Below are 25752 nucleotides of genomic sequence, written 5' to 3' on the forward strand. Positions count from 1 at the left end.
TGATTACACATTAAGTAGTTCAGTAACTGTACCAGAAATACTAACAAACTAGGAAGAAGCTCAAAGTGGAGAATTGGAGTAAGATATAGTAATAAAATCCATCAGTTAACATTCAAGACTTCCCAGGAGGTGTTGTATAATTTCTAATATATAATTAATTTTATAAAATATAGTAAAATATGTTTGTATTCTATCATAAACCTCTTCTTTTGGATTGTTAGGGCATAGTAAGTGGATGATATAAAACTGGGTTATTAAACTCAAAACACAACTTCGTTCTCACATTAATTATAAGTGCTAATAAACTCTTGGTTGCTCTAAATACTAAGAAAAACAAGCTTAGAAGGAAACCAGCTTACCCAGAGCTGTATCTAACGGGATGGAAAAATATACTAAACGGCTCTGGAGTAAACAGTCCTTAAAGTAGAGGCCTCACCAACAAAATGTGCATGAGAACTTAATTCAAGTCCATTTTGGGAAAATCAAACAACAACAAATTTAAGTAATGGCAATATCTAGTCCTGATAGCTGGGGTGGGTGAATCCAGAGAGAACCGTCAGATCTGTCGGGAGGATGGAAGTTAGAACACCAATCACAACAGAGACAGTAACAGCAGAAGGGAAAATGACCAGGCAGACTTAGGCTGTACCTGTATGTACATGGTATGTATTGGTTTTAGCTTTTTTTTTTTTTAAAGATTTATTTATTTATTTTATGTATGCGAGTACACAGTAGCTGTCTTCAGACGCACCAGAAAAGGGCATCAGATCTTATTGTAATAAGATGGTTGTGAGCCACCATGTGGTTGCTGGGATTTGAACTCAAGACCTCTGGAAGAGCAGTCAGTGCTCTTAACCACTGAGCCATCTCTCCAGCCCTGGTTTCAGCTTTTAAAAATTAATAGCCAGGAGCTGGAAAGAACCCAGATGTCCCTCAACAGAGGAATGGATACAGAAAACGTGGTACATCTACACAATGACGTACTACCCTGCTATCAAAAACAATGACTTCATGAAATTCTTAGGTAAATGGATGAAACTAGAAAATATCATCCTGAGTAGGTAACCCAGTCACAAAAGAACACACATGGTATGCACTCACTGTTAAATGGATATTAGCCCAAAAGCTTAGAATACCTAAGAAAAAATTCACAGATCATATGAGGCTCAAGAAGGAAGACCAAAATGTAGAAGGTTCAGTCCTTCTTTTTTTTTTTTTTTTTTTCTTTGTTCTTTTTTTTCGGAGCTGGGGACCGAACCCAGGGCCTTGCGCTTCCTAGGTAAGCGCTCTACCACTGAGCTAAATCCCCAGCCCCAGGTTCAGTCCTTCTTAGAAGGAGAACAAAATACTCATGGGAAGAAATATAGGGACAAAGAGTGAACTGAAGAAGAGGTCATCCAGAGACTGCCCCATCTGGGGACTCATCATAAGCAACCACCAAACCCAGTGACTATTGCTGATGCCAAGAAGTGCTTGCTGACAGGAGCCAGATATGGGGGTCTCCTGAGAGGCTCTGCAGAGCCCTACTGATATACAGGTGAGGATGCTTGCAGCTACCATCGGACTGAACAAGGGGACCCCAATGGAGGAGTTAGAGAAAGAACTGAAGGAGCTGAAGGGGTTTGTAATCCCATAGGGAGAACAACAATATCAACCAACCAGACCCCAACAGAACTCCCATGTGTACTCCAACCAATGAGTACACATGGAGGGACCCATGACTCCAGCTGCCTATTGTAGTAGAGGATGGCATTGTCTAGCATCAATAGTAGGAGAAGCCCTTGGCTCTGTAAAGGCTCGTTTCCCCAATGTAGGGGAATGCCAGGGTGTTGAGGTGGGAGTGGGTGGGTGGGAGTGGGAGCATCTTCATAGAAGCAGGGGGAGGAGGTAGTCAGTATGGGAGAGGGGGGGAGGGATTAACATTTGAAATGTAAATATATAAAATATCCGAGAAAAAAATAAAAAAAAAGTTAGAAAATATAATTAAGAAATGTTTGGAAAACTCTCTAGAGAGAACAAATAGGAGAGAATAAAACATCTTTCAGTTCCCTCTAAGGATGTCAGTTAGTGGGTATTCTGGCTATCTGACATGACTTTGATTCTTTTTATTTGTGCAGACTCCCCGAAATTACTGATTTAGGATGCATACCTTGACTGAAACACTGGGGAGAGGTCTTCTGGGATCTGAACTCCCAGAGGATCTGTAAACACATGTTCTGTGTACACGCCAGGCTGGGAGATGTCCACAGCGTCTTCAGTGGATCCTGCATTGCCCTCTGTGGCTTCAGTGGCTTCTTCTGCTGTTGGAATGTTTTCATCAATCTCACTGTTTTCAGCCTCCATCTCTGTAAACACATAAAACACTATGCTGAATGAGTCTGTCCACTCCAATCCTTTCACTACACCACCCTGCTCTGGAGCTCCAATCCATGAGCCCTCCTTGGCACTGACTGCATAGTGACACGGACAGCTCTCTCTCTAACATGGTCGCCATGCATCTTCTTCCAGCCCTTTCACCTCGGCTACTTTAAGACTGACAATCTGTAATGTGGACTCTCAAAAGAGCCTCAGACTCTCAAAGGTGTACCTGGTGGCTTTTCAATCACCGGAGAAGCACCATTGGTACTTGGGGAAGTAGCAGCTCCCGTCACTCCTTCTGTGGAGCACCCGACCACTGTGATGCCTCCCAGCAAGCTGTCCATCTCTGCGGAGCTGTTACTGGTCATGCTTCCACACAGAGATGCTTTGTCTACCTGACCAGAGTCAGAAAGCTCTTCTCCTGCAGGGTAGTCGGTCTCTCGAGCACCTGAAAACAAAACACAAAACACAAAAAACAAAAAACCTTTTTTTGAATACCCAGTAAACAAGCGGAAGCTTCTTTCTATTAAAGCTACTCTAGTTTGAAGTGAGAGTATATGGGTGAACCATACAGCTACTAGAATACCATCAATAATGCAGAGTTAAAGAAATCTTGATAAAATGAAAAATTTAGAGGTAAAAATCATATTTCTATTAGTTCATATTCTAACGAAAAACAGGTTAAAGGTAATACCTCTAGTTTTTGTTTTGTAAGAGGCACGGCAGCAGCATGGCTCAGAAGGTAAAAACATATTTACTGCACAAACCTAATGATTTGAGTTTGGTCCTTATAACCCACAGTAGGAACAAAGAACCAACTTGCAAAGTTTTCCTCTGGTTTCTGTACATGAATGTGGCATGTGTGCACTTCCACACACAATAACAAATTATTTTAAACATTTAAAGGTATTTATAATATGGATCTATTAATGTTAGATAACAACATGGGTGTGTGATTTTTGGAGACAAGGTCTCCCTTGGTCCATGCTGGACTTGAACTGTATATAGTCAAAGCTGACCTTAAAGGTCTTAGTCCTCCTGACTCAACCTCCCAAAAGCAGAGATTACAGGTGTCCATCACACCTGGCTAAGCCATAACATACAAAACAGAAAAGGTGACAGTGAGATGCTCAGCTGGCAAAGCACCTGCTGAACCAGCCCGGGGCCCCAAGTCTGAACCCTGGAACTTTTAAGGTGGAGGAGAGAATCAACTCACACAGTTCTCTGACTCCATCCATGTGCCATGGCATATGCGGCCTCCTCACACACCACACACATAAACAATAAAAACAATTAAAAAGTTTAAAGAGGAGGCTGGAGAGATGGCTCAGTGGTTAAGTGCACTGACTGCTCTTCCAGAGGTCCTGAGTTCAATTCCCAGCAACCACATGGTGGCTCACAGCCATCTGTAATGGGATCTGATGCCCTCTTCTGGTGTGTCTGAAGACAGCTACAGTGTACTCATATAAATAAAATAAATAAATAAATCTTTAAAAAAAAGTTTAAAGACTGAACAGGGTCCCATTTCAGGAATTAATAACCATTTATACATTAAGTAAAGAAGAAAATTGATCAGTGGTCAAATAACCAATATACACTATAACCAGCCAACAAACGGGGCCAAAAATTAATGTCAGTTATGCATCACATTCAGTGTAATACCTGATTTTACTCCCTACAAACACAACAACAGACTGATCCAAGTGAACCCTGTTAAACACACCCATTAACTTATACTTTCGGGGCTGGAGAGATGGCTCAGGGGTTAAGAGCACTGACTGCTCTTCCAGAGGTCCTGAGTTCAAATCCCAGCACCCACATGGTGGCTCACAACCATCTGTAACAGATTCTGGTGTATCTGAAGACAGCTACAATGTACTCATATATACTAAATAAATAAAATATTTAACTTATACTTTCATCAGGTTTTTATCCTTCTGGGTAAGGGGGTGAGACAGAGTTCTGCTCTATCTAACTGTTGATCTGCCTCTGCTTCAGAAGGGAGGATGGCAGGCATGTGCTACCACACCTGACCTTCCACTTGAATCCTTAAATGGAACACCTACAGTAACTCATATGCCTTCTAGTTTTCTACTGACACTCCCCAAGTTCACTGGGTAGTTTTCATATTTGGGCAAAGGTTAAAATTATAACAAGAAATATCAAGTTTGAATGACAAGATAACATTGGTTAACTTTTTTTCCAAAGTAGTAATAGGTTAAATCTAAAAGGATCTAATTTTAGAGGCAATATCAGTAGCTCAAGTTTCAACAGTATTTACTCAGACCCAAATAAGATCAAGATAGATATACCTTTTAGGAGAGCCAATGTTAGTCCTGGCATTACCCCTTGACAAGAGCAAGTTCTTAGGTAGGTCACTGTGTTCAACAAAGACCTGGGAATACTGTCTTGGATCTTATCTACATGGACTTTCTAATTTTCATACTAACTAGAAATTGAACAGAGCACACTCTGAGATAAACAATGTGACCTTTGCTCTATGAAGTTAAAGACAAGTAATATCTAATATCAAGTCAGGAACAGGGGACGGGGGCTGGTGAGATGGCTCAGCAGATAGAGGTGCCTGCTGCCAGGCCTGACGGCCTTGAATTTGATCCCCAGGACCTACGTGGAAGGAGAGAACTAACTCCTGTGGTATGATGTCATTTCCACTATCACACAAAACTAAGTAAAATGCAACAAAACTCTTCTTTAAAACTTTGGGGGGGAGGGTTCTAGAGAGATGGGTTAATGGAAGCACTTGCAGAGAGGACCATGGTTCAATTCCCAGAGTCCATATGGCAGCTCACAACTGTCTGTAACCTCAGTTCCAGGGGATCTGATGCCTTCTTTGGCTTCCACAGACAGCAGACATGCACACACTATACATACAGGCAAAAACTCACACACAGAAAATAAAAATACATTAAATTTATTTTTAGCTGGATGAGGGGCGGCATACACCTTTAATCCTAGTACTTGGAGGCAGAAGCAGGCAGGTCTCTGTGGGTTCAAGGCCAACCTGGTCTATCTAGTGAGTTTCAGAACAGACAGCCAGGGCTACACAGAGAAACCCTGTGTCAAAAATCAAACAAAACAAACAGAAAAGAACAAAACAAACCAAGTATTTAACTTATTAAGACTACCACTGCTATTATTACTAAGACGGGCTTCTATATACTATCACTAAAAGACATACGTGGCTTACAATACTAGTGAGACATAAAAAAATTTAAGCATTTACAATGGAAAACCATTTTTATCACTTTAAAAATATTATTTTATTTAATGTTTTTGTTTTTGTTTTTTTTAGACAAGGTTTTCTTTATGTGGCCCTGGCCTGAAAGAGCTATAGCCCAGGGTGGTCTCAGAAGTTCACCTGCCCCTGCCCTCCAAGTTCTGGATTAAATGTGCCACCACCACCCAGCTTTGACATTTATTTTAAAGCAGTTCCTTTTTTTTTTTTGATATAAAAGTTGTCAGCTTAGCCTTTTTGTTTTCTTTTGGAGACACAATCTCACTATATAGTTCAGGCTGACTTTGTCTCAAGGCGGAAAAAAGTGTTTCAACCACAATTATTTAATAACAGGAAAAAAGAGTGTCATTTCTTTTATGGCTGACTAATCTTTCTGAACCACTGTTTTAAATTTACACACCCATTTCAGAACTTTGGCGGCCTTCCTGTACTAATTCATCTAGGGGACGCCTCATTCTCTATCAATCAGCCACCCTCACATGTTGCCATTTGTTTTCAAGACAGGGTTCCAGGATATCCTGGAACTTACTCTGGTAGACCAGGCTGGCTTTGAACTCAGAGAACCTGCCTCTGCCTCCTAAGTGCTAGGATTAAAGGTGTGTGCCGCCGCCCGCCACCACCACCACCACCACCACCACCACCACCACCACCACCCACCACCACCACCACCACCACCACCACCAGGACTCAGTGCCATTTTAAATATTCTTCACACTATTTTTTAACTAGTTAAAAATATTTTTATTCAATGGCTTCCCATCTTATTTTAAATTCTCTCTTACTAGAACATAAAGTCTGTAACCACGAGCACAGGAACACAACTCTTATCAATTTCCACAACTCCACACCCATATCCACCTGAAAGGAGGTGCAGGGAACACAGGGAGGGAGAGGGAGTCTTGCTTTACCTGGGACACTGGCAATGCACAGAACATGAGAATTGCAAACAGTGAAACTATCTAGGATGTTGCCAGGTTGAACAGCATCAATGATGATAACCTTTGTAGTTGAATGGGTGCTGGTACAGATCCAGACTTGACTGGACAATTCTTCTTGATTTTTTAATTCTTTCTGTTGTTCCTGAGTAAGCAGAGGAAAATGTTTAAAATTATATGAATGTGCAAATATTCTTAAGACTGTTCTTATACTAAAACGAAGTATTATTTTAAATTATTTCAAGATTATTTGGGTCAAAATACAATTGTTTACAAGTATTTCTAGATTAAAACTTAGTAGTGCAGTAGTGGTGACACACAGTTGGCACAGTGGAATTGTAGTCACTTGGATATATGTAAGTAATACCTCAATACCATCAATGTTGAAGGGACATCTGGGGAAACTAAGTGCACAGTAATCCCCACTACAGGTTGCCTCAAACAAGTTTTGCATTTAAGAGCTCCAGTTCTACATTCATAAATCAGGAAGTCACGTGTCATTACGCTCTTACCTTGAGTTCTTGATCCAACTTGTCTAAACTACTCTGAGACGCACTCCGCTGTTTACTGCCTTCAGTGTCCAGAGCAGAAACGTCCTTGTAAAACACACTTGCTCCGACCACAGACCCGCCGTCTCTTGTCTTGCCGCCGGATAAGTTGACTCCTACAGCACACCACAGCTTCTCGGAGGCAGGGGCAGGGAGAGAGTTATTATGTCATTTTTTTCTCTACAAGTAGTAAGAAAATTTTCACCTTTTAAAGATAACTAAAGGTAGAACCATGGGTATTTCGGTATACTCTGATATTATTGGTTAACTGTGGTAGCACACGCACTCGGGGGAGTGAGGCAGAGTTAAAGAGGTTCAAGACTAAAACATGGAAGAAAAAGGGATATAATCAGCCTGGATTATCTCCTCTCAAAATACATACAATGACCAAGTGTCAGAATGAGCTATTGTTCTACTACAAAGGCAGTTTTAAACAGTCTTTAGGGGTGGAAAATCTACTGGAGTTTGAGAGTCCCTCCTTCAGTGTCACAGCTTACCTTCATAGACGCATCTTTTTCGTCTAGTGGTCTGAGATAGACAGGCACAGGTAAATTTTTCATCTTATTTTCCCCTTGACCATTGGCTACCTAAGGGGGACACATCAGTAAGTCCCATTAACACTGAGATTACAGAACTACTGAGACACATAAGTAGCATTACTGTCAAAGGCTTGCTCCTGAAATCAAGTCAAGTCTGATTCTGTCGTTCTTACTTGAAAAATAAGCAAAACTCAAGCAGCAATTGCAGACAGTAAGCACGAGAGCTCGCAGGAGGCAGAAACCACCATCATGCATGTGCACGTAAGTGCATGTTTGTAAACAAAAGTGCTTAGTCTTTAGGAGTTGGCATGTTTACTACATTCTAGGGCTCTAGAAAACAGCCTGAAAGACCATATCCTCCAAATTTGTCTAAACACACTACATCGAAGCAGGCCGCAATGAGGAATTTAGGATGTTGCCTCTAGTTCACAGTTTTCAAGCACACTCTTCTCAGTGTGCACTTCCTGCTAGACACGCTCATCACATCCCCAAGTACCTGCTTGTATTTCTGAGGCAGACTCCAACCGAAAGCTTGCACTCGGCCATCTTCCTTCTGAACATGAGCCTTCACCTGCCGATACTGCTCTCTCTTTTGCTCTCTGCGGGAGGCTAAGCTAGCCTCAGTTCTAAAAGGAGACATTTGCAGTTTTAATTATGAGAATGCAACAAAACGTCTAATCCCAGCATTTGAGTCATCCTTGACTCCACCCTGGAGCCTTGTACCCGAGACGCAGAGACAGACAGACACACAGACACAGACACAGACACAGACACAGACACAGACACACACACACACACACACACACACACACACACACACACACACGAGGATTATACCAAAGCTGATTTTTCCATGTTTGTGAAACCAGCCTTCAACAGGGAATAAGCAGCATGTTGTATTAAACTGAGTTATTAGTCATCAAACTTATGACGTTTCAGATGTTATATTTAAAAGCATAAACTTCTGAGGTAATTTGGGATCTCTCTTTTCTTAAAAAATACTGAGAATTTTCTAATGCCAGCTGTTATGGAAGGTGATTAAGCTAAACTCCTAGATTCTACACCATTTTTCATGATTATTTTTTAAACTTAGATTTAATTATTTCTTTATGTGTTTGGAATGTTTTGCCTGCATGGATGTCTGTGCACTATGTGCATGCCTGGTGCCCTCAGAGGCCAGAAGAGTGCATTCTCCTTCCGACACACAGGTCCCGGAATGGATCTCAGTCCACCAAGGTTGGCAGCACTCTTACCTGCTCAACCAGCTCACTAGTCCTAAAGTGCAATATTCACAAGAAATGCTGGCTATAAGTCATTCATTCATTCATTCATTCATTCATTCATTCACTCACTCATTCACTCATTTTGGGGCAAAGTCTCCAAATCCCTGTGGCTCAGGATGGCCTCAAAATTACAATCCTCCTGCCTCAGCTTCCACAGGTTTAGAATGACATTACTAAGCTCTACAGGTAATTTACTTAAAAGCATCCATCCACGCTATAGAAACCATCCTTCTTTTTTCTTCTTTCCACTTCTATCCATAACCCCAACACACAAAATAATAGTCTTTGTTCTTAAGACAGGTTTATGTGTGCAGCTGATGCTAGTCTTGAACTGTCTGTACAGACCAGGCTGGCAAGGAACTGGTGATGATCTCCTGCATCAGCACCCTGAGTCCTGGATTAACATAAGCCTTTATGCCTGGCTACAAACAGTTGACTTCTCTCAGCGACTGAGGAGTTAGTAAGGGTGACCGGTTCTAGCACTCTGTTCGGAATACTCACTCCTCACTAAGGAAATCGAACGCCTTGGACTTGTCACCAGGGAGCTGAGATAAAGTGCTGCTCCTTTTCTTCACGGAGGGAGTCACGTGAGAGGTGGGGGCATTGTACTTCAGATTAACAGGGGGTTCGGGCTTCTTTGCTGCATTACTTGAAGAGCTAAAAAGTCGGCTGAAACTATCAAAATAAGAGAGGCAAACAATCAAAACCTATAGCTATGTCTATTACATGCACTGTGAAAACCAAGCCCCAATTTCCCATAAACTTTTATGCTTAAGAAAGTTTGAACTTTACGAGGCGGTGAGTTAGACATTCGCAAAACCGCTTTTATGTTATACCACAGCCTTAGCAGTCAGTCACAACCAAACGTGGACACTCAGGGGAAAGTAACCATTGCTCAGAATGCCAGATATAAGCAAGTTCTGTAATGAGAGAGATGCTTTTGCGTACAAAAAGCTTCCACTAAACAAGTATGATACAAAGGCTCCTTGGCTAGCTCCTATGTGGGACAAGGTCACAGTGGTCAGTGAGCAGCAGGGGGATGACTGTGATGACAGCCAAAGCTTAGCGTGCAGCGCATAGAAAGGTCAGCTACACCGGGAACACACATCACCAAGTTAACCCATATCATGAATTTTCTAGGCTCAACTTGAGGATCTATTTTCATGTCCACAGTTTTAAACATTTATGCTTCCAGTAAACAAGATTAATCCTAAAGGGTAAGTTTTAATGTCAAAAAAGACACAGTACTTCTGGTGCAAACATAATCAAGTTTAACACACGCAAGACTAACCGAGCAGTACAAATATCAAATTTCTCATCTTCTCTTTGATGGGGATTCATGTAACTGTCAATTTTATAAATAATTCCCCATGGTTTTATGTAAGCCAGCAGAAGATTCCACAAATGCATAACCAACACAGTGCAGCTTACGATAGCCTACTCTGGGTCCTGAGGCACAGCCTTACCGAGTTGGCATGCTGTATATTAAAGAGAAGGATTTCAGATTAGCTATTTCCTCCCAACTGGGAAAAGTCAGTATCGTATTGTCTCCAAGCATCACCTCTGATTCTGGTCCTTACTATACTCACAATTGCCAGATGCTTGACCTTTTTTTTTCTTGCATAGCTGGATTTTCTCGGGAGGCCCTAAATGAACAAACAAACAAACAAATGTATTTGTTAGAGTGCTAGACTTTCTTACAGAGCTAAGACTCTTGTCAGAGCACTATTCCAGTGTTAGACAAATAACCAGTAAGTCTCAATGTTGATAGTTAAGTTTTCCCCCTTTCTTGTTACTAAGAAACAAGGAGTCACTCTGTTGTTCAGACTAGCCCTAAAGTCTTAGTCTCGAGAACTCCTCTTAGCATCATCATCTTTCAAGTGGCTAGACTCCAAGAGCAGGCCTCTGACGAACAGCACAAAAGCATTCACGCCAGGTGTAATGGCACAAAACTCTAATCCCAGCACTCAGGACTGAGGTGGAAGGACTGCAAGTTTGGGGCCAGTTTGGAACAAGATCTTCTCTCAACAAACAAACAAACAAACAAACAAACAAAAAGCAAAGAAAAAAATTAAAGATATACTCTAGCTCCCTCTTTAAAATACTTCTTACAAATTCCTATTCTTACTTTAAAGTTTCTTTTATCTGTGCTCTAAACTTTCACTGAACATCTTGCAACTATACTGCTCTGGTGGCAACTGACTAAGTAAGTGGTGCTAAAAATGATGTTTGTATGAGGAGGGTTCGAGGTTAGGTTTACAAACTTGAAAACAATGTATAAATCTGATGTGATAATTCAAACTCAAGAATATGAGTAAATTAATGGAAAGTCAGTTGACAAACTTTTTTTTTTTTCTTTTTTTCGGAGCTGGGGACTGAACCCAGGGCCTTGCGTTTGCTAGGCAAGCGCTCTACCACTGAGCTAAATCCCCAACCCTGACAAACTTTTCTATAGCTGTTTTTGAGTGCAAGGAGGGAATGCCACTAGATGGCAGCAGTCTGTGAGATTTAAGAGCCATAAAGGACAACTATGTGTCCTCTCAAGATGTTTGTAATGGAGGGCCAGTCTTGTGGCCTTGAATCTGTAAGCTTTTGGAATGCTGTGAAATTGGTACAGTTTTATATGGAAAAAAAAGATGTGAACATGAGAATATAGCAAAAGCAAGCCTTGCTAAAATTAATATTTCTCTTAACCCACATGGCATTGGATTAATAAGAAAGGATATTGTGACATTCCAGGAATCAGGCATGCTACAATAAAATATAGAAATGGCTGCTGATACATTTTAAATTTGAGTCTAAATTATTACTTTTTGACAGTTTACAGCCCCTGTTGAGTGCACTAAATCTTATTTGTCAAGGAAGGTACTTAGAGGTAGGGAGTGGATAGATAGTACAGAAACAAAGTCTTAGTTATAAACTTCAAGATAAAATTTTGGGAAATAAAGTACAAAATTTCATCAATATCAAGTAATGTTATGAAATAAACATTCTCTGTCTTTTGCAGTTGTAAAACATATACAACATAGAAAATGGATCATAAGTTCTGTTAATAAAATTAATATTTTAATTGAGTTTTAAAAAAGGGAGAGTTTACAAAGAAGTCAGCTTGATTGCAAAGAGTGATGATTAGAGGCTAGCAGGTCTGGAGAGTGAATAACTGGAGGTTGGGTCTGACTACACAGCGTGGTACGCACACACTGGCTGGCACTTAACTCCACCAACAGGAACCATTACAACATATTAATGACAAAAACAAACGTCTGATTGACAGAAAGATGCCAAAGGAAAAATATATTGTACATGAAGAGAAAGAGGGGACAGTCAAATAAGTATATTTAATAGGAAAATACTAAATATATTTTCCATATACTGCATGTGAAATCGACACTGGGAGAGAATATTATTTCCTTTTTTTTTTTTTTTTTGAAAAGGACCATTTTCTTAAGTAACAACAACTATCTCTTCCAAGTTATGAGATTATCCTCTAAGGTCATGTACTATCTCAACATCTCTGGTCTCGTTCTGTTATTAATGTTAGAAATGTTAACCGAAAGTTTCTCCTATTGAATAAGGAAATGGCATGAACCCTCAGTCAGGGATTGGTTGGCAATGAAGAAACACATGCATCCAATGAAACAGCAAGAAACATCGGAGCACTTCTCATACACACCGGATCATCTCTGTCCATCGCACAGCTTCTTGAAGCTCCATCAGCCTCTCTTTGTACTGGTTTCTCTCCATGAGAACTCTGGCCATTTCCACTCTGGTAAACCGCTTCCTCTGGGCGGTAGGAATGTCGCTCTGTAATAAGAGGATGGCAGGTCACTCTGGAGTTTATATGTGATTTGATGTTAAGACTCACACTTAAACCAAATCTCAAGTTTTTAAGCATTTCTTTATTTCTAACTCGATGACTTTAAAATGGCCTTATAAAATAAAATCGGGCACTCAAATTTTTATCTATGACTGAAAAGAAGTAGGTAATCCAATTTCTGAATATAAATATTACTATTTGAATATACAAAAGAATTATTGAGAATTAAAAAGTTTCAGGTGTAACAGATTTAATATGCTCTCAAAAATTTTACTTGGAAACATTTTTTCTAACATTTACAATTGATATTCAGCAAATAGTTATAATTAATTCCAAAAAGGCTCATTTATCTCAAACTACCAGTCCACATAACATATCCAGGAGCCAACATAGTGAACCTATTATCTAGTTGCTAAAGAACCTAACTATAACAGTAAAAGCAAACAAACGAAACCACAGGGGAAGCAGGTAGTTTAATAACAGGGCTTTGCTCTGTTCAGAGAGGTGTGTATACCTTAGGTCAATACTGACACCTTGGAACAGTGAGACAGAAGCTTCACTCAAACCTTAGCAGTCTTCCTGCTCTGCCCTCCTGCCTCAGAATTTAGCCTGCCTCTTCAAACAAAAGTCATCCACAAATAACAAAAGTCCTGAATTCTGCTGGGTGGTAGGTGGTAGTGAGGGCTGCACAGGCCTTGAACACCTGGGCTAGGGAGGCAGAAGCAGGCCAGCCTTGTCTATGAGTTAGTTGTAAAATAACCACAGCTACAAAGAAATCCTGTCTCAAAAAGCAAAACAGAAAACAACAACAAAAGCTCTGAATTCCCCAACACAGTAATACCACTCATGACTAGGCATATACTCTGAACAACAACAACAATCCACAAGTCTTCATTCCAGAAGGCTTGTACTATAATGTTCTGGGTTTTGTTGTTACTGTTGTTTCTTTGTTTTCTTTTATTGCGGGGGTGGGGGGTGTAGGGTGGGGGGTGCTGGTATTAAGACAAGTTCTCACTGCATAGCCCTGGCTGACCTGGAACTCCCTATGTAGAACAGACTGGCCTCAAAGTCAGAGCTCCTCCTGCATTGAGTGCTGGAATTAAAGGGACATACCATCACCTGGCTGTTTTTGCTTTAGACAGATCTCACTATGCCATCCAGGCTAGTACAACTGACCTCTCCACACACAGTTCCATGTGCCATCCTCCTACCTCAGGCTTTGCACATATTGGGATTACAAGCGAGTATCACCACACCTATTTTATTAAATGCCTTTAACAGCAGCATTGTTTGTTGTGAGAAAAAGATGAAATACCTACCTTAAATATTCATTAACAAGAAAACAGAAAAACGATAGCACATTCATATAGTGGGATGCTAAAAATGAACTACACCAGTTATTACAACACAAATGAATCTCAAACTATACTACTGAGTCAAAACAGCAAGTCTCTAAGATGGAGTATAGTGTCTCAGTGATATGAGGGGCTGAACCCGGGCCTCAGGCATGAGTGCTCGACCACTGAGCCAGGCCCTCTGGCCCTAACAGTGGTGTGAAACAAAACCAGAACCATACTTTGTAGGAATAATATAGAGAAGAAAATTTAATTTCTAAACACAAACATTTTAATAATTTATTTTAAAAAACTATGATTTGAGGCTGGAGAAATGGCCCAGTGGTTAATAGCAGTGACTGCCCTTCCAGAGGTCCTGAGTTCAATTCCCAGCAACCACATGGTGGCTCACAACCATCTGTAATGAGATCTGATGCCTTCTTCTGGTGTGTCTGAAGACAGAAATACATATATATGGAAAGGAAGAGGGAGAGGGAGAGGGAGAATATTATGATGCTGGGTATGAGGGTGTAGGCTTTTAATCCCAGCACTGAGGAGAGAGAAGCCAAGGAGATCTCCATGAGTTTGAGGCTAACCTGTTCTACATAGTAAGTTTCAAGCCAGATGGAAGCTACAAGTATAATTGTATTAGTGCACATTTTGGGGAAGGAATAAAAAAAACTTAGCTGTCATTTATATGAACTTGATACACTATTCTAAGATCTGCATGGATGTCAACTCTGTGTGTGTCCTATTTTCTTTCCTATGCACTGATAAAACAGGGACCAAAAGTAACTTATGGGAGGAAAAGATGTAATTTAGTTTATACTTCCAGGTCAAAGCCCATCAAGTGAAGTCAAGGAAGAAACCTAAGTAGAAGTTGAAGTAGAAGCCATGGAGGAATGCTCCTTGCCAGCTTGTTCTCTGGCCCGTGCTTGGTAAGCATAGGGATGGCGCCAGCCCCAGAAGGCTTGGCTCCCCTTTATCCACTGGCAGTTTAGACAACCCCTCACAGCCATGCCCACAGACCAGCCCAATGAAGACAACCACTCAAGTGAGACGCTTTGAGGTGACTGATTGTAGTCTGAGGAAAGGTGACTGTTCATGATAATTACAACAATGGGAAAAAAACAAAAAACAAAACAACAACAACAACAAAAGAACAATGTGTGCATATTTACATGATGGATTTTTTTTTTACTTAAATAAATGATAAAGGGTCATGACTTCCTCTGGGGTGGGGGATATATTTGGCAGTATTCTAGGCTTTTCTAAACTTACATTTACATTTATTACTTAGCTTGTCTATGTGTTTTGTGTGTGATATATATTTATGTATGTGTCTGGATGCATGCATTTCAAAACACACATGTGGAGGCCAAAAGATAACTTGTGGGAAAATGTTCTCTCTTTCTACTATGTGGTCCCAGGGAATGAACTCAGGTCATCAGGCTTGGTAAAATGGCACCTTTACATGCTGAGCCATCTTGCAAGCCCATCTAAATAATTTATTAATTGTTTTATTAATAAATAACCAGGCATACATGTGGCACACAAACAGGCAGATGAAACCCATAAAATTAATTAATTAGTTAATTAATGTGTATGTGGCTTGTCTGGGCTATCTAACAAAACCTTATCTTATAAAAATCAAATACAATAGCATGCTAACACACGTCAGAGAACTGAACTACTGAGAAAAAGTGAGCATGTAGCACTAGAAAATACAGCATGTGGATACCATATGGAAGCATGGGCCAGCTTACTCATGACCCAGAAACTTGTCTTCTTTTAAAGGCATCTATCCATCTATCTACCTATCTATCCATCTATTATTTTATATCTTTATATATAACTATATTTCATTTAAAATAATATATTTATAATTTGTTTATATAAATATTAAATATTAGTAAGGTACTCCCAAAATATCAAAAAGCTGTTCCCAACCATAAACTTACATCGTCATCATCTTTTGCTTTTTGCCTTGCATCTTCAGCTTCTGCACGAGCTCTAGTGGAAAAAAAAAACAAAAAAACCCCAAAAACAATATTATTACAATTGAACTCATCTTCAAAAATAATGAAAGAATAGGCAAAGAGTTTTATTTGCCACTAAAAGATTACTTTTCTTTTGTCCAAAGGGTAGCAAACAGCTGCCTTCAACTTGGAAAAATGTTATCACTTCTCGAGAGGCTGAAGACAGAGGACAGGTGTTCAGAGCTATCCTCTGCTACACACAGTGAATTAGAAGCCAGTCTATGTCATCTAAGACTGTCTCAAGATCAGAAGCAACAACAAAAGCAAGCTAGATGGAGAAAAATAACACGTTTTTTTTAAATTGAAGATTTTAAGGTTTTTTTTGTTTGTGTTTTAAAGATTTGTGTATATCTGTGTGTGAGCAGGTCAAAAAGGGTGGTATAGATCCCTGAAGCTGGAGTTATAGGCAATTGAGAAAACTGCCTACTGTGGGTAATCTCTGGTCCTCTGGAAGAGTAAGCAAGGAAGTACTCTTAACTGCTGAGGCATCTCTCCAGCCCAGTTATAACTTTTGACACCAAGATGGATAGGAGAAAGAAAAAGAAAACAACAAAACATAAAACAGGACCTTTTGGTTAAGAGAGTGGTAAACAGAGAAGCCAGCTCGTGGCAGACCCTTTACGCTCTTCAGGGAGCTCATGGCCCTTCCTGGTTGGAGTGTGCTGAAGGTCTCAGTCTCAGGTTATTCCTGTAATTGTGTGGCACCCTGGCAAGGTGTTTAGTTCAGAGCGGGCGTGTGTTGCAGGGCGGCTATGACCAGAGTCCCATACATGAGGATGGCAGCCTCACGCTGTAGTGTCTGTCAGGCTGGACAGCCTGGCTTCCAACACTGTTGAGACTTACTTCCTGAGCTCCTCCTCCAGTTCTCTGTTCTTTTCCTCTAGCTTCAGCTTGGCTTGTTTCACAGCTTCCAGCTCTCCCTGAAGCACATCCTTCTCACAGGTCAGCTCATCCACTTTTGCTATTAAGTCATTCTTCACTACATTCAAAGCATTTCTAAAAAACACATATTTCAAGTGCATCATTACAAACGCCCTTCCAAATCCTAAAACTGAACTGTGCACTACAATACATTCTTCCTAATGTCCTCACAGACAAAGGCCATAAAGTAAGAGTTTAATGTTTGTTCTTCATACTTGCCAACCTAATAATACAAGACATACCACCAATAAATAAAATCAGCATTAAGAGGAATTAAACTTAAAAACCAGCTTTCTAGTCAGGCTGCAGTGGTACACACCTTTAATTCTAGCACTTGGGAGGCAGATGCAGGTCTATCACTGAGTTTGAGGCTAGCCTGGTCCAGGAACTAGTAAGTTCCAGGACAGCCAGACACAGAATAATCCAGTGTTGAAAAATAAAAACAAACAAAACAAAACCCAGCTTTCTAAGGCTACTAGTACTGAAGTTTCAGGAAGTGTATTACTCAATAATACAGTCAAATTCTCCTTGTTGCTGCCGTTAATAACTCCTGAAAATGTAGTTTAAATTAGAAATGAGCTGAAAAGAAAAAGTATGAGATACAGTACATTCCAGTATGTTGGGTCTGAGCTCATCTACAGGTAGTGCTATGCTGTGGATAGGCACGATTGTTCCAAATTACAGCAAACTGACAAGTGTTCCTTACACGGTATCTTCATATGACAAAGGACCTGTCCTCTTAAATAGTACCCCAACATGCCATTTGAGGGCCTTAAGACATAAAACTTAAATATAAATATTAAAATATAAAGCTATGAAGGTGTGCTCTACAGATTGGCAGGATAGAAGCCAAAACATTCAGGTAAAAATGTAAAAAACCCAAAGCTAAGAAAATAAGAAAATGGCACATCTTAGAGGAAAAAAGAGGTGCGTGATACATCCAGAATATTGATACCTGTGTGGTGGAAAAGAAAGAAAAACTACATTTTTACAGAAATACCAGAGTGATAAAACCCATCGGCATGAAGCCCCACGTGTCTGTGTACGCACGCACGCACGCACGCACAGTGCGGGGAAGAGAACAAAAGGGGAGTAGGGAGAGCGCAGTGCCGGGTCAGATCAGTGGAAAGTGCTGACAGGGACAGAGGCAATCCGGAGTCCATGTGAGCTTCCATACTTACTTGGTTTCCAGCAGCTGTGTGTTCTCTAGTATAAGATTCTCCACTTCACGGCCCATTCCTATCACAAGAAAATGATAGAAACTTTGAAAAGAAATTTATCAAAGATTACAAATAAGCTATGGTCCTCTAAGATTTATTATTTTTGGTTTTTCTTTAAAATTATTTAGTCTACTTCATTTGATATATTTACTGAATGGATTGATTATAAGTAACTAGTCATCCCAGACCACAGCTGAGGATTTTATTAGCTAAATCTCTTTGCTGCCGTGTGCTTTCTAGGTGGATCTTGCTTGCTCTGCTACACTGCTCAGACTGTCTTGGTTTCCTCTGCTCAATGCTCTTCTTTCCTCAACTTCCCAACAGCTGGTGCTGCAAATGCAAGCCATGATCCCCAGCTCTTCTTGGCCAATTCTTTACAGACATTTTGTTTTTCATAGATAGCATTTCAGGAGGATCAAGACTTTTCTGCCAAATAGCCTTAAGAAGTATTATTATTTAGGGAAAAATGAACATTGATAAGGCTCAAAATTATTCCTAAATCATAGGTGCTATTGTAGGCTTCGCCTAACACTTATCTAGAAGACTAACAGAAGACAAGCAGATGTAAGGCTGAAGACAGACCCCAATGCAGATGAAACCTTACCAAAGAAACTATGGTCTTAAAGCCCATGCATTCCATGTAAAGCAAAACAAAGAACAAGAAATGTTTTATGTAAGAAACAGCATGAAAACATATTATTAATCTCTAAAGCTCTATGCATGATAGAAAAACATCTGGACTCACAATGTTATGACTCAATGCATTATGATGTGCAAAAGGCAGAGCTAAAGATGATCTCCTTCCCTCACAAGGATGCTATCTGATACACTTAAAATGCTTCACCAATTCTCCCTCACAATAAATTGAATTTAATTACAATGAAAACTCCAAGGCAACACTACAAAATGCCACACATAAAATAATAATTTTTAGTTACCATTTTATAAAGTGTGCTAATGTTTAATCAATAGTATAAGATATATGTTTTTAATGTAAGATCCAACATTCATCTTTTAAAAAAATAAAGCCATTTGCTTTTCATAAAAGATGGAAGAAAAAAACAGTTTGTGGAGAATAGTGGAGACAAAACATGCCCCCCCACCCCTGCAAAAAAGAAAACCCGAAAAGAAAGAAAAAACCCAAAACCAAAAGCAAACATCCGCAGCAGAACAAAACCAAGGACACCCTACTAACTCAGATGACACAATTAGGAGAAGCAATAGCTCTGACTCAGGCAAACAAAAAGACTATTCTAAAGTTAATATTATGTTGGGCACTGGCGGTGCACACCTTTAATCCCACTCAAGAGACAGAGGCAGGCAGATCTCTAAGTGTGAGGGCATGCTGGTCTACAGTGAGTTCCAGGACAGCTAGGGCTACACAACCTGTCCTGAAAAGCCAAAAAAAAAAAAAAAAAAAAAAAAAAAAAAAAAAAAAAAAAAAAAGGAAAAAAAGAAGTTTATAAGGTTAATATTCTTAATAATTTTTAAATTATTTAAAACAAAACCAATTGGGAATGTTAAAAAAGTTTAATGCTGACATATGGATTCTGCATTACAATTTTTCAAATATTCTCAAGCATCACAAATAGCACATTCAATCATCTTGTATTCACCACAAAGTTGGGTGGTGAACCTGAAAGCTTCCAAATTCTGTCTCCAAATGGTGCCAAGATATTTTCCTTAACACTAGTGCTAACTCTTTAGTAAAGGTGCAGAGACAGATGAAATGGAGTTCAGGCTCACTCAAAATGCTTATGTAACAACTGTAAGAAACTCTGAAACATTTAGAGCAGCATAAAAGCTAAAAATATATGCAAAGAAAAATAGTCAGGCAGGAAACAAAAACCAAAAAACCAAAACTGGTGAGAGAGCATCAAATGAGAGCAGCGGCCAAGAGCACCTAGCGTGAGAAGCAGTGACAGGAAAGTATTTAAAGACATACACACCAGAATATTCCCCTGGGTTAGCAGCCCAAGAGAAAAATGAACAAGAAACTCAATTAGATTGTTTTCAGAAAGCAAGAATTAAACCAATTTACTTTAAAATGAGAAAGATCTGGCTAAAAAATTGAATCAATATAGAAAAACATCAACTATATATAAAAGTATAAATATTATAAAGGGAAAATTGGGTATTCCTGAGAACATATCTTATAATTGCAAAAGTTAAACTTATACACACTCAATGAAGAGTCTCTTTTTTTTTTTTTTTTTTGGTTCTTTTTTCGAGCTGGGGACCGAACCCACAATGAAGATTCTCTTAAAATGCAGTGTATAAGCAAGATTATCCAAAATTATTATTTTGAAGTGTACCAGTAAAAGTAATAATAAGAAAAATACAACTTGAAGTGACTTATCTCTATTCAAGATTTAAAGTCTAAATAAAGTATACATAAATTTTGCCTATAAAAAAATAAGCAAAAACCAAGAAAAATACCCTATTCTGCAGTTTTTACTTAAAATTGCTAAGTTAGGTCCATAGAAGGACATACACATATGACATCTGAGTTATCTGCAATCCCGTGAGAATGCTTGTGTCATTTACCTGCAAGTATACATTCCTATAAAGGTGCACACTCTTTAAAAATCCTTCTGTTAAAGAATTCTATTCAAAAGGTAAATCACAGATTTTCAAGTGAAGCAACACTGTTAGGACTATTTCACAATCCCACTCGTTCACTTAAATGTTGTTCTGTGCTAAATGTCCAACAGCAGGGAGAAGGGCACAGCTGTGCCAGACACAGTGAACTTCAGGGAGAGTGGTACACAGAGAACAGGGAAGCACGAGAAATAGCACACACTTCAAGGACGATTATGCTTTAATCGGGGAATCAAAGAAAAAATGTTGGAGGATGTGTCAATTAAGCAGAGGCAAGAAGGATGAATATATGCAAATATTTAGGAGGTGGGACAAATAGGACCTGAGCCTGGCTGTGAGGGAAAAGTTAGCTCTAAGATGGACAGTTCAATGACGGCAAAGATGTTCACTCACTGAGATAGAAGTATTACAAGATGGAGGGTCTCAGGGAGGGAGCAGACAATGGAGGTGATTAAATAAACTGCAGATCAGATGCAGGCAAATATATGCAGGGATGTCTGAACTCTGCGTGCACGCTCTTTCTTTCTCCGCCCCCTCCCCAGGTGACTTATCACATCTAAGGGGCAGTCAGTTTAGAAATAAAAGTCTAGAGCCCTGGACTGATCTGGGATGGAGCCCTCACACAGAGACAAACATGCAAGCAAGACACCAATGAACATAAAATTAATGTATATGCATATGCATGTACATATCTCAAAAAAGCTACAAACAAGAGTAAATACATCACTTCACCACCACTTCCCCCCTCCCTACAAAAAACCACCCCAAGCAAACCTACGGACACGTGAAAGAAGAGCAGAGGAAGCGCAGCAAAGGCAAAGACGGATGGAATCAAGTCTGAACGTACGGAAACCCAACAAGGAGGGCTTAAGGCAACAGCTTTTTAGAAGTCATGTGACATAACAGAAGAAGCCCTGGGGCACAGCAAATCAGAGACCAGAAACATGGCAGGTGTGGAGGAGACTGCAGAAGTCTGTTTGCTGCTCTGCTGTGACAATTATCTAGAACAGTTTGTAGCACACAACAGGTATGTCTCATACAGAAATAGAAAAGAGGACAAGAACTGGAGGACGGTGAGTAACAGGCAGCTTCTGGATTTGCAGAAAATAGTTTCTACTTTTAAAAAGGAAGGAATGACTCTCTCTGCTCTCTCTTTTCCACCTCTTCTCTCTCTGCAAGTACTCCCTGACTCCCAACCTCTATGGTGACTTCTCTGGCCCGTTCTTGGAGCCATTGAACTCACCTGTGAACAGCTTCCCAATAAACCTGCCTTGTTTTACTTTAAATAAAAATAAAATAAAAGCAAAAAGGAAGGAATCTGTGCTGGGAAGATTGCTCAGCTCTTAACTGCTGAATTAAATCCCCAGCACCCACATGGGGGCTTGCAACCATCTGTAATGGGATCTGATGCCCTCTTTCTGAAGATAATAGTGTACTCGCACGTATAAAATGAATAAATCTAAATAGAGAAAAGGAAAGGACCTACAGCTGGGCAGGGTGATGCACACCTGCAGCCCCAGCAGTCAGAGGCTGAAGCTAAGGGATTCCAATATCTAAAGATAGCCAGATTTGGGGTGGACGGATGCTCTTAGTAAAAGACAGTGAGGTTGAAAACTCCAAATGAATAAAGAGAAGGAAGATGGATAACCAAGTGTATGATTTCCAAGTAATAGAGAGCAGTTAATTTTAAAAAGGTTCATCCAGGGCTGGAGAGATGGCTCAGTGGTTAAGAGCACCCGACTGCTCTTCCAGAGGTCATGAGTTCAATTCCCAGCAACCACATGGTGGCTCACAACCATCTGTAGAGAGATCCGATGCCCTCTTCTAGTGTATCTGAAGACAACTACAGTGTACTTATATATAATAAATGAATAAATCTTTAAAAAAAAAAAAAGGTTCATCCAAAATAACAAGGTTAAAGAATAAGAATAAAAAGAAAGGAAAACAAAGCCAGGTGGTGATGGCATATGCCTTTAATTCCAGCAGAGGCATGCATCTCTGAGTTCAAGGCCAGCCTGGTTTATAGCGTGAGTTCTAGGACAGCCAGGGATACACAGAGAAACCCTGTCTCAAAAACAAAAACACAGGGCTGGAGAGATGGCTCAGAGCACTGTCTGCTCTTTCGGAAGTTCTGAGTTCAATTCCCAGCAACCACATGGTGGCTCACAACCATCTGTAATCAGACCTAGTGCCCTCTTCTGGCCTGCAGGCATACATGCAGGCAGAAAGCAGTATGATATATACATAATAAATATTTTTTAAAAAACAAAAACCAAAAGCTAAACAAAACAAAAAGGGGAAGGAAAATGATTGAGATCGTCTTATTCAGTTATTAAAATGCTAAGAAGGGTTATCTGCATGATGAACATATGTACAGTGATGAAAGGAAACTTCATTCTAAAACAAAAACTTGAGAGCAAAACCTAGCAAAATGAGTATGATATAAAGACACAGCTTTCGAGTCTTGGCTCCAATACGACCAAAAAAAGGAGAAACAATGGTCGTGCCAAAAAGGGCCTCGGCCATGTGCAGCCAATTCACTGCACGAACTGCGCCCGGTGCGTGCCCTAGGATAAGGCCATTAAGAAGCTTGTCATCCGGAACATTGTAGAAGCCGCTGCAGTCAGGGACATATCTGAAGCAAGCGTCTTTGACGCTTACGTGCTTCCCAAGCTCTATGTCAAGCTGCACTACTGTGAGAGCTGTGCCATTCATAGCATGGTCATCAGGAATCCATCTCGTGAGGCCCGGAAGGACTGAACACCCCATCACAATTCAGACCTGCTGGCGCTGCACCACGACCTCCACCAAATCCCATGTAAAGAGGTGATTTCATGAAGGCAGAAAGAAAAATACCATGGAAAAATAAAACTGAAGTTATACTTTAAAAAAAAAAAAAAAAAGACGCAGATGTGCACTTGCTCACTGACCCAGACGGAAGAATTAGAGGCTTGTGTCACACAAATACACCCTGCTGTGTGAGCTGTATTAGCATCCTTGGACTGCACACACACCGTTTAACCATGTTCTTAGGTGGGATTTCATGTATCCTAAGACAAACGAACTTTGATCATCCTGTCTTTACCTCCCAAGTGCTGGGATTATGTGTGCTACTACGACTGGTTTAGTAGTGCAGGGACTGAGCCCAGGGCTTCTTGTGTGCCAGGGAAGCACTCTACTGACTGAACTCCAACCCCGGCTCTCAGTCACTCAGTTTACTATCCAAAACGTTATACCAATTATCCTGCTGGGTACTTCACCCAAGGCAGCAGGAGGGACAGTGATAAGTGATTCTGGTGGCTGTTTGATAATTTTAAGTCAAAACTTAAGATGTTGTGCTCAGTAAGCATGCATTTATCTCCTGTTTACTGAGTGTGGCCTCAAGCTCTTGCCACTGTGACCTCCTTGCAATGATGGATCAGAGCCTCAAATGAATACTTGACAAAGGCGACTTCCAGAAGGAAGATGTCCGGGCTCAGAATTCACTGGACCTTAAAAGGGAAGTCGATATCTAAGCGTGCAGGAGGGAAGGATCCTAACTGTCAGAGTCAGAGTAAGCAACGGTGGAGTTCAGCCCTAACTGGAACATCTCTATCACCCCCCGATGCTGGGAACAAGGAGGAAGAGGATGGCAAGAAGGGAAGAGCTGGAGGACAAGGTGATCTGCTGCAAAGAGATGCTTCCTGGCCTCGCCTCACCTCGCCATTTCACTTATGAACTCACTACAGCTGTGGTTGCCTAAGACCTTCATAACCATAGGCAGTGTTTCCTCATGAGAGAGCACAGGCAGGAGACTGTACCCCAGGACTATTAGCTGATAATGGTTGCTGGGAACGGGGAATCATTTTTTTGTCAGCAGTATACCTACTGAAAAGTAGCCCATGCTCAGACAAGAAACTCGCAAAAGACATCGACAGTGAAAGAGGAGCTTCTTAGAAAGAAGGGTTTCAGCTGAAAGGAGAGGGGACACGAGGAAGGGCAATGAAGTGGATGTTGTCAAAATATTTCATATATATATATATATATATATATATATATATATATATATATATATGAAACTTTCAAAAATAAAAGGTTTTAGGAAATTATAAAAAAGGCTTGTACTCAAAATACAATGAATTTTATTATGCATAAATTTCAATATGAATTTTTAAAATAAATTTTAAATACTTCCTAGCATATTTTGAATTCATCCTTAAATTTGCTGGGGAGTCAAGTTTTCTAAGTCAATCAACTTTTTATTACATTTTTATTGTGTGTGTGCACAAGTGCATGCCATGGTGTGCCAGCGAAGCCAGATGACACCTTGCAGAAGTCCATTCTCTCCTTCCATCATATGAGTCCTGAAATTAAACTCAAGACGGCAAGCTTGGTGCTGAGTGTCTCTGCTCACTGAGCCATCTTGCCACCCCAATCAGCCAAACTTTCAAAGAGCTTTCCCGAGTGAGACTGAAAACAAAGGTATAAGCTTAAATATAAAGTTTCCTCAAGAACTATTCTTTCTGAGTCTTCCTCGGAAAACGAATTCATTTAATTCATCTAAAGTTTTCCTAAGATTTTAAAGGTGGGAATCCATGTTTAACTATAAACAGTTGAATCTCAGTTACTAGGTATACGTTTAACAGGACTTTTATGTGGGAGGGGAGGCATGGTTTAGGTATCATCATCACCGTTATTATTGTTCAGGTATTCTGCCTGCATGCATGTCTGTGTGCGGTTAATGCCCATGGGGCCAGAAGAGGGCATCCGATCCTGTGGAAGTTGTGTAGACTGGTACACACTGGGGCTCTATAGACCTCTGCTAGTCTAGAACTACGTCATGCAGGCCGACCTTCAACTCACAGAGATCCCCCTACTTCTGCCTCCTGGGTATCAGGATTAAAGGCAGACACTATCACACT

At 40.2% G+C, this 25752-nt stretch overlaps 1 protein-coding gene and 1 pseudogene across 7 annotated transcripts in view; one reads left to right on the forward strand and one right to left on the reverse strand.

Moving 5' to 3' along the window:
- The window catches only part of Spag9 (sperm associated antigen 9), a 127719-nt gene that overhangs the window by 26131 nt on the left and 75836 nt on the right, over positions 1 to 25752 (reverse strand). For 5 of the 7 annotated variants that reach the window (XM_032912942.1, XM_032912944.1, XM_032912941.1 and 2 more), the window contains 12 exons: positions 18212 to 18269; positions 16953 to 17105; positions 16032 to 16083; positions 12593 to 12723; positions 10509 to 10565; positions 9421 to 9594; positions 8133 to 8262; positions 7595 to 7684; positions 7062 to 7229; positions 6523 to 6694; positions 2588 to 2806; positions 2150 to 2345 (listed from right to left, as the gene is read on the reverse strand). In XM_032912942.1, the coding sequence (XP_032768833.1) occupies positions 2150 to 2345; positions 2588 to 2806; positions 6523 to 6694; positions 7062 to 7229; positions 7595 to 7684; positions 8133 to 8262; positions 9421 to 9594; positions 10509 to 10565; positions 12593 to 12723; positions 16032 to 16083; positions 16953 to 17105; positions 18212 to 18269 (1600 nt within the window). Of the gene's footprint in view, positions 1 to 2149; positions 2346 to 2587; positions 2807 to 6522; positions 6695 to 7061; positions 7230 to 7594; positions 7685 to 8132; positions 8263 to 9420; positions 9595 to 10508; positions 10566 to 12592; positions 12724 to 16031; positions 16084 to 16952; positions 17106 to 18211; positions 18270 to 20199; positions 20212 to 25752 lie in introns of all 7 variants that reach the window. The other 2 variants (XM_032912943.1, XM_032912945.1) reach the window with 1 other exon arrangement.
- On the forward strand, positions 21796 to 23754 carry LOC116909053 (annotated as a pseudogene).

The sequence above is a fragment of the Rattus rattus genome, chromosome 9 (genome assembly GCF_011064425.1).
Source record: "Rattus rattus isolate New Zealand chromosome 9, Rrattus_CSIRO_v1, whole genome shotgun sequence".
Taxonomy (NCBI): domain Eukaryota; kingdom Metazoa; phylum Chordata; class Mammalia; order Rodentia; family Muridae; genus Rattus; species Rattus rattus.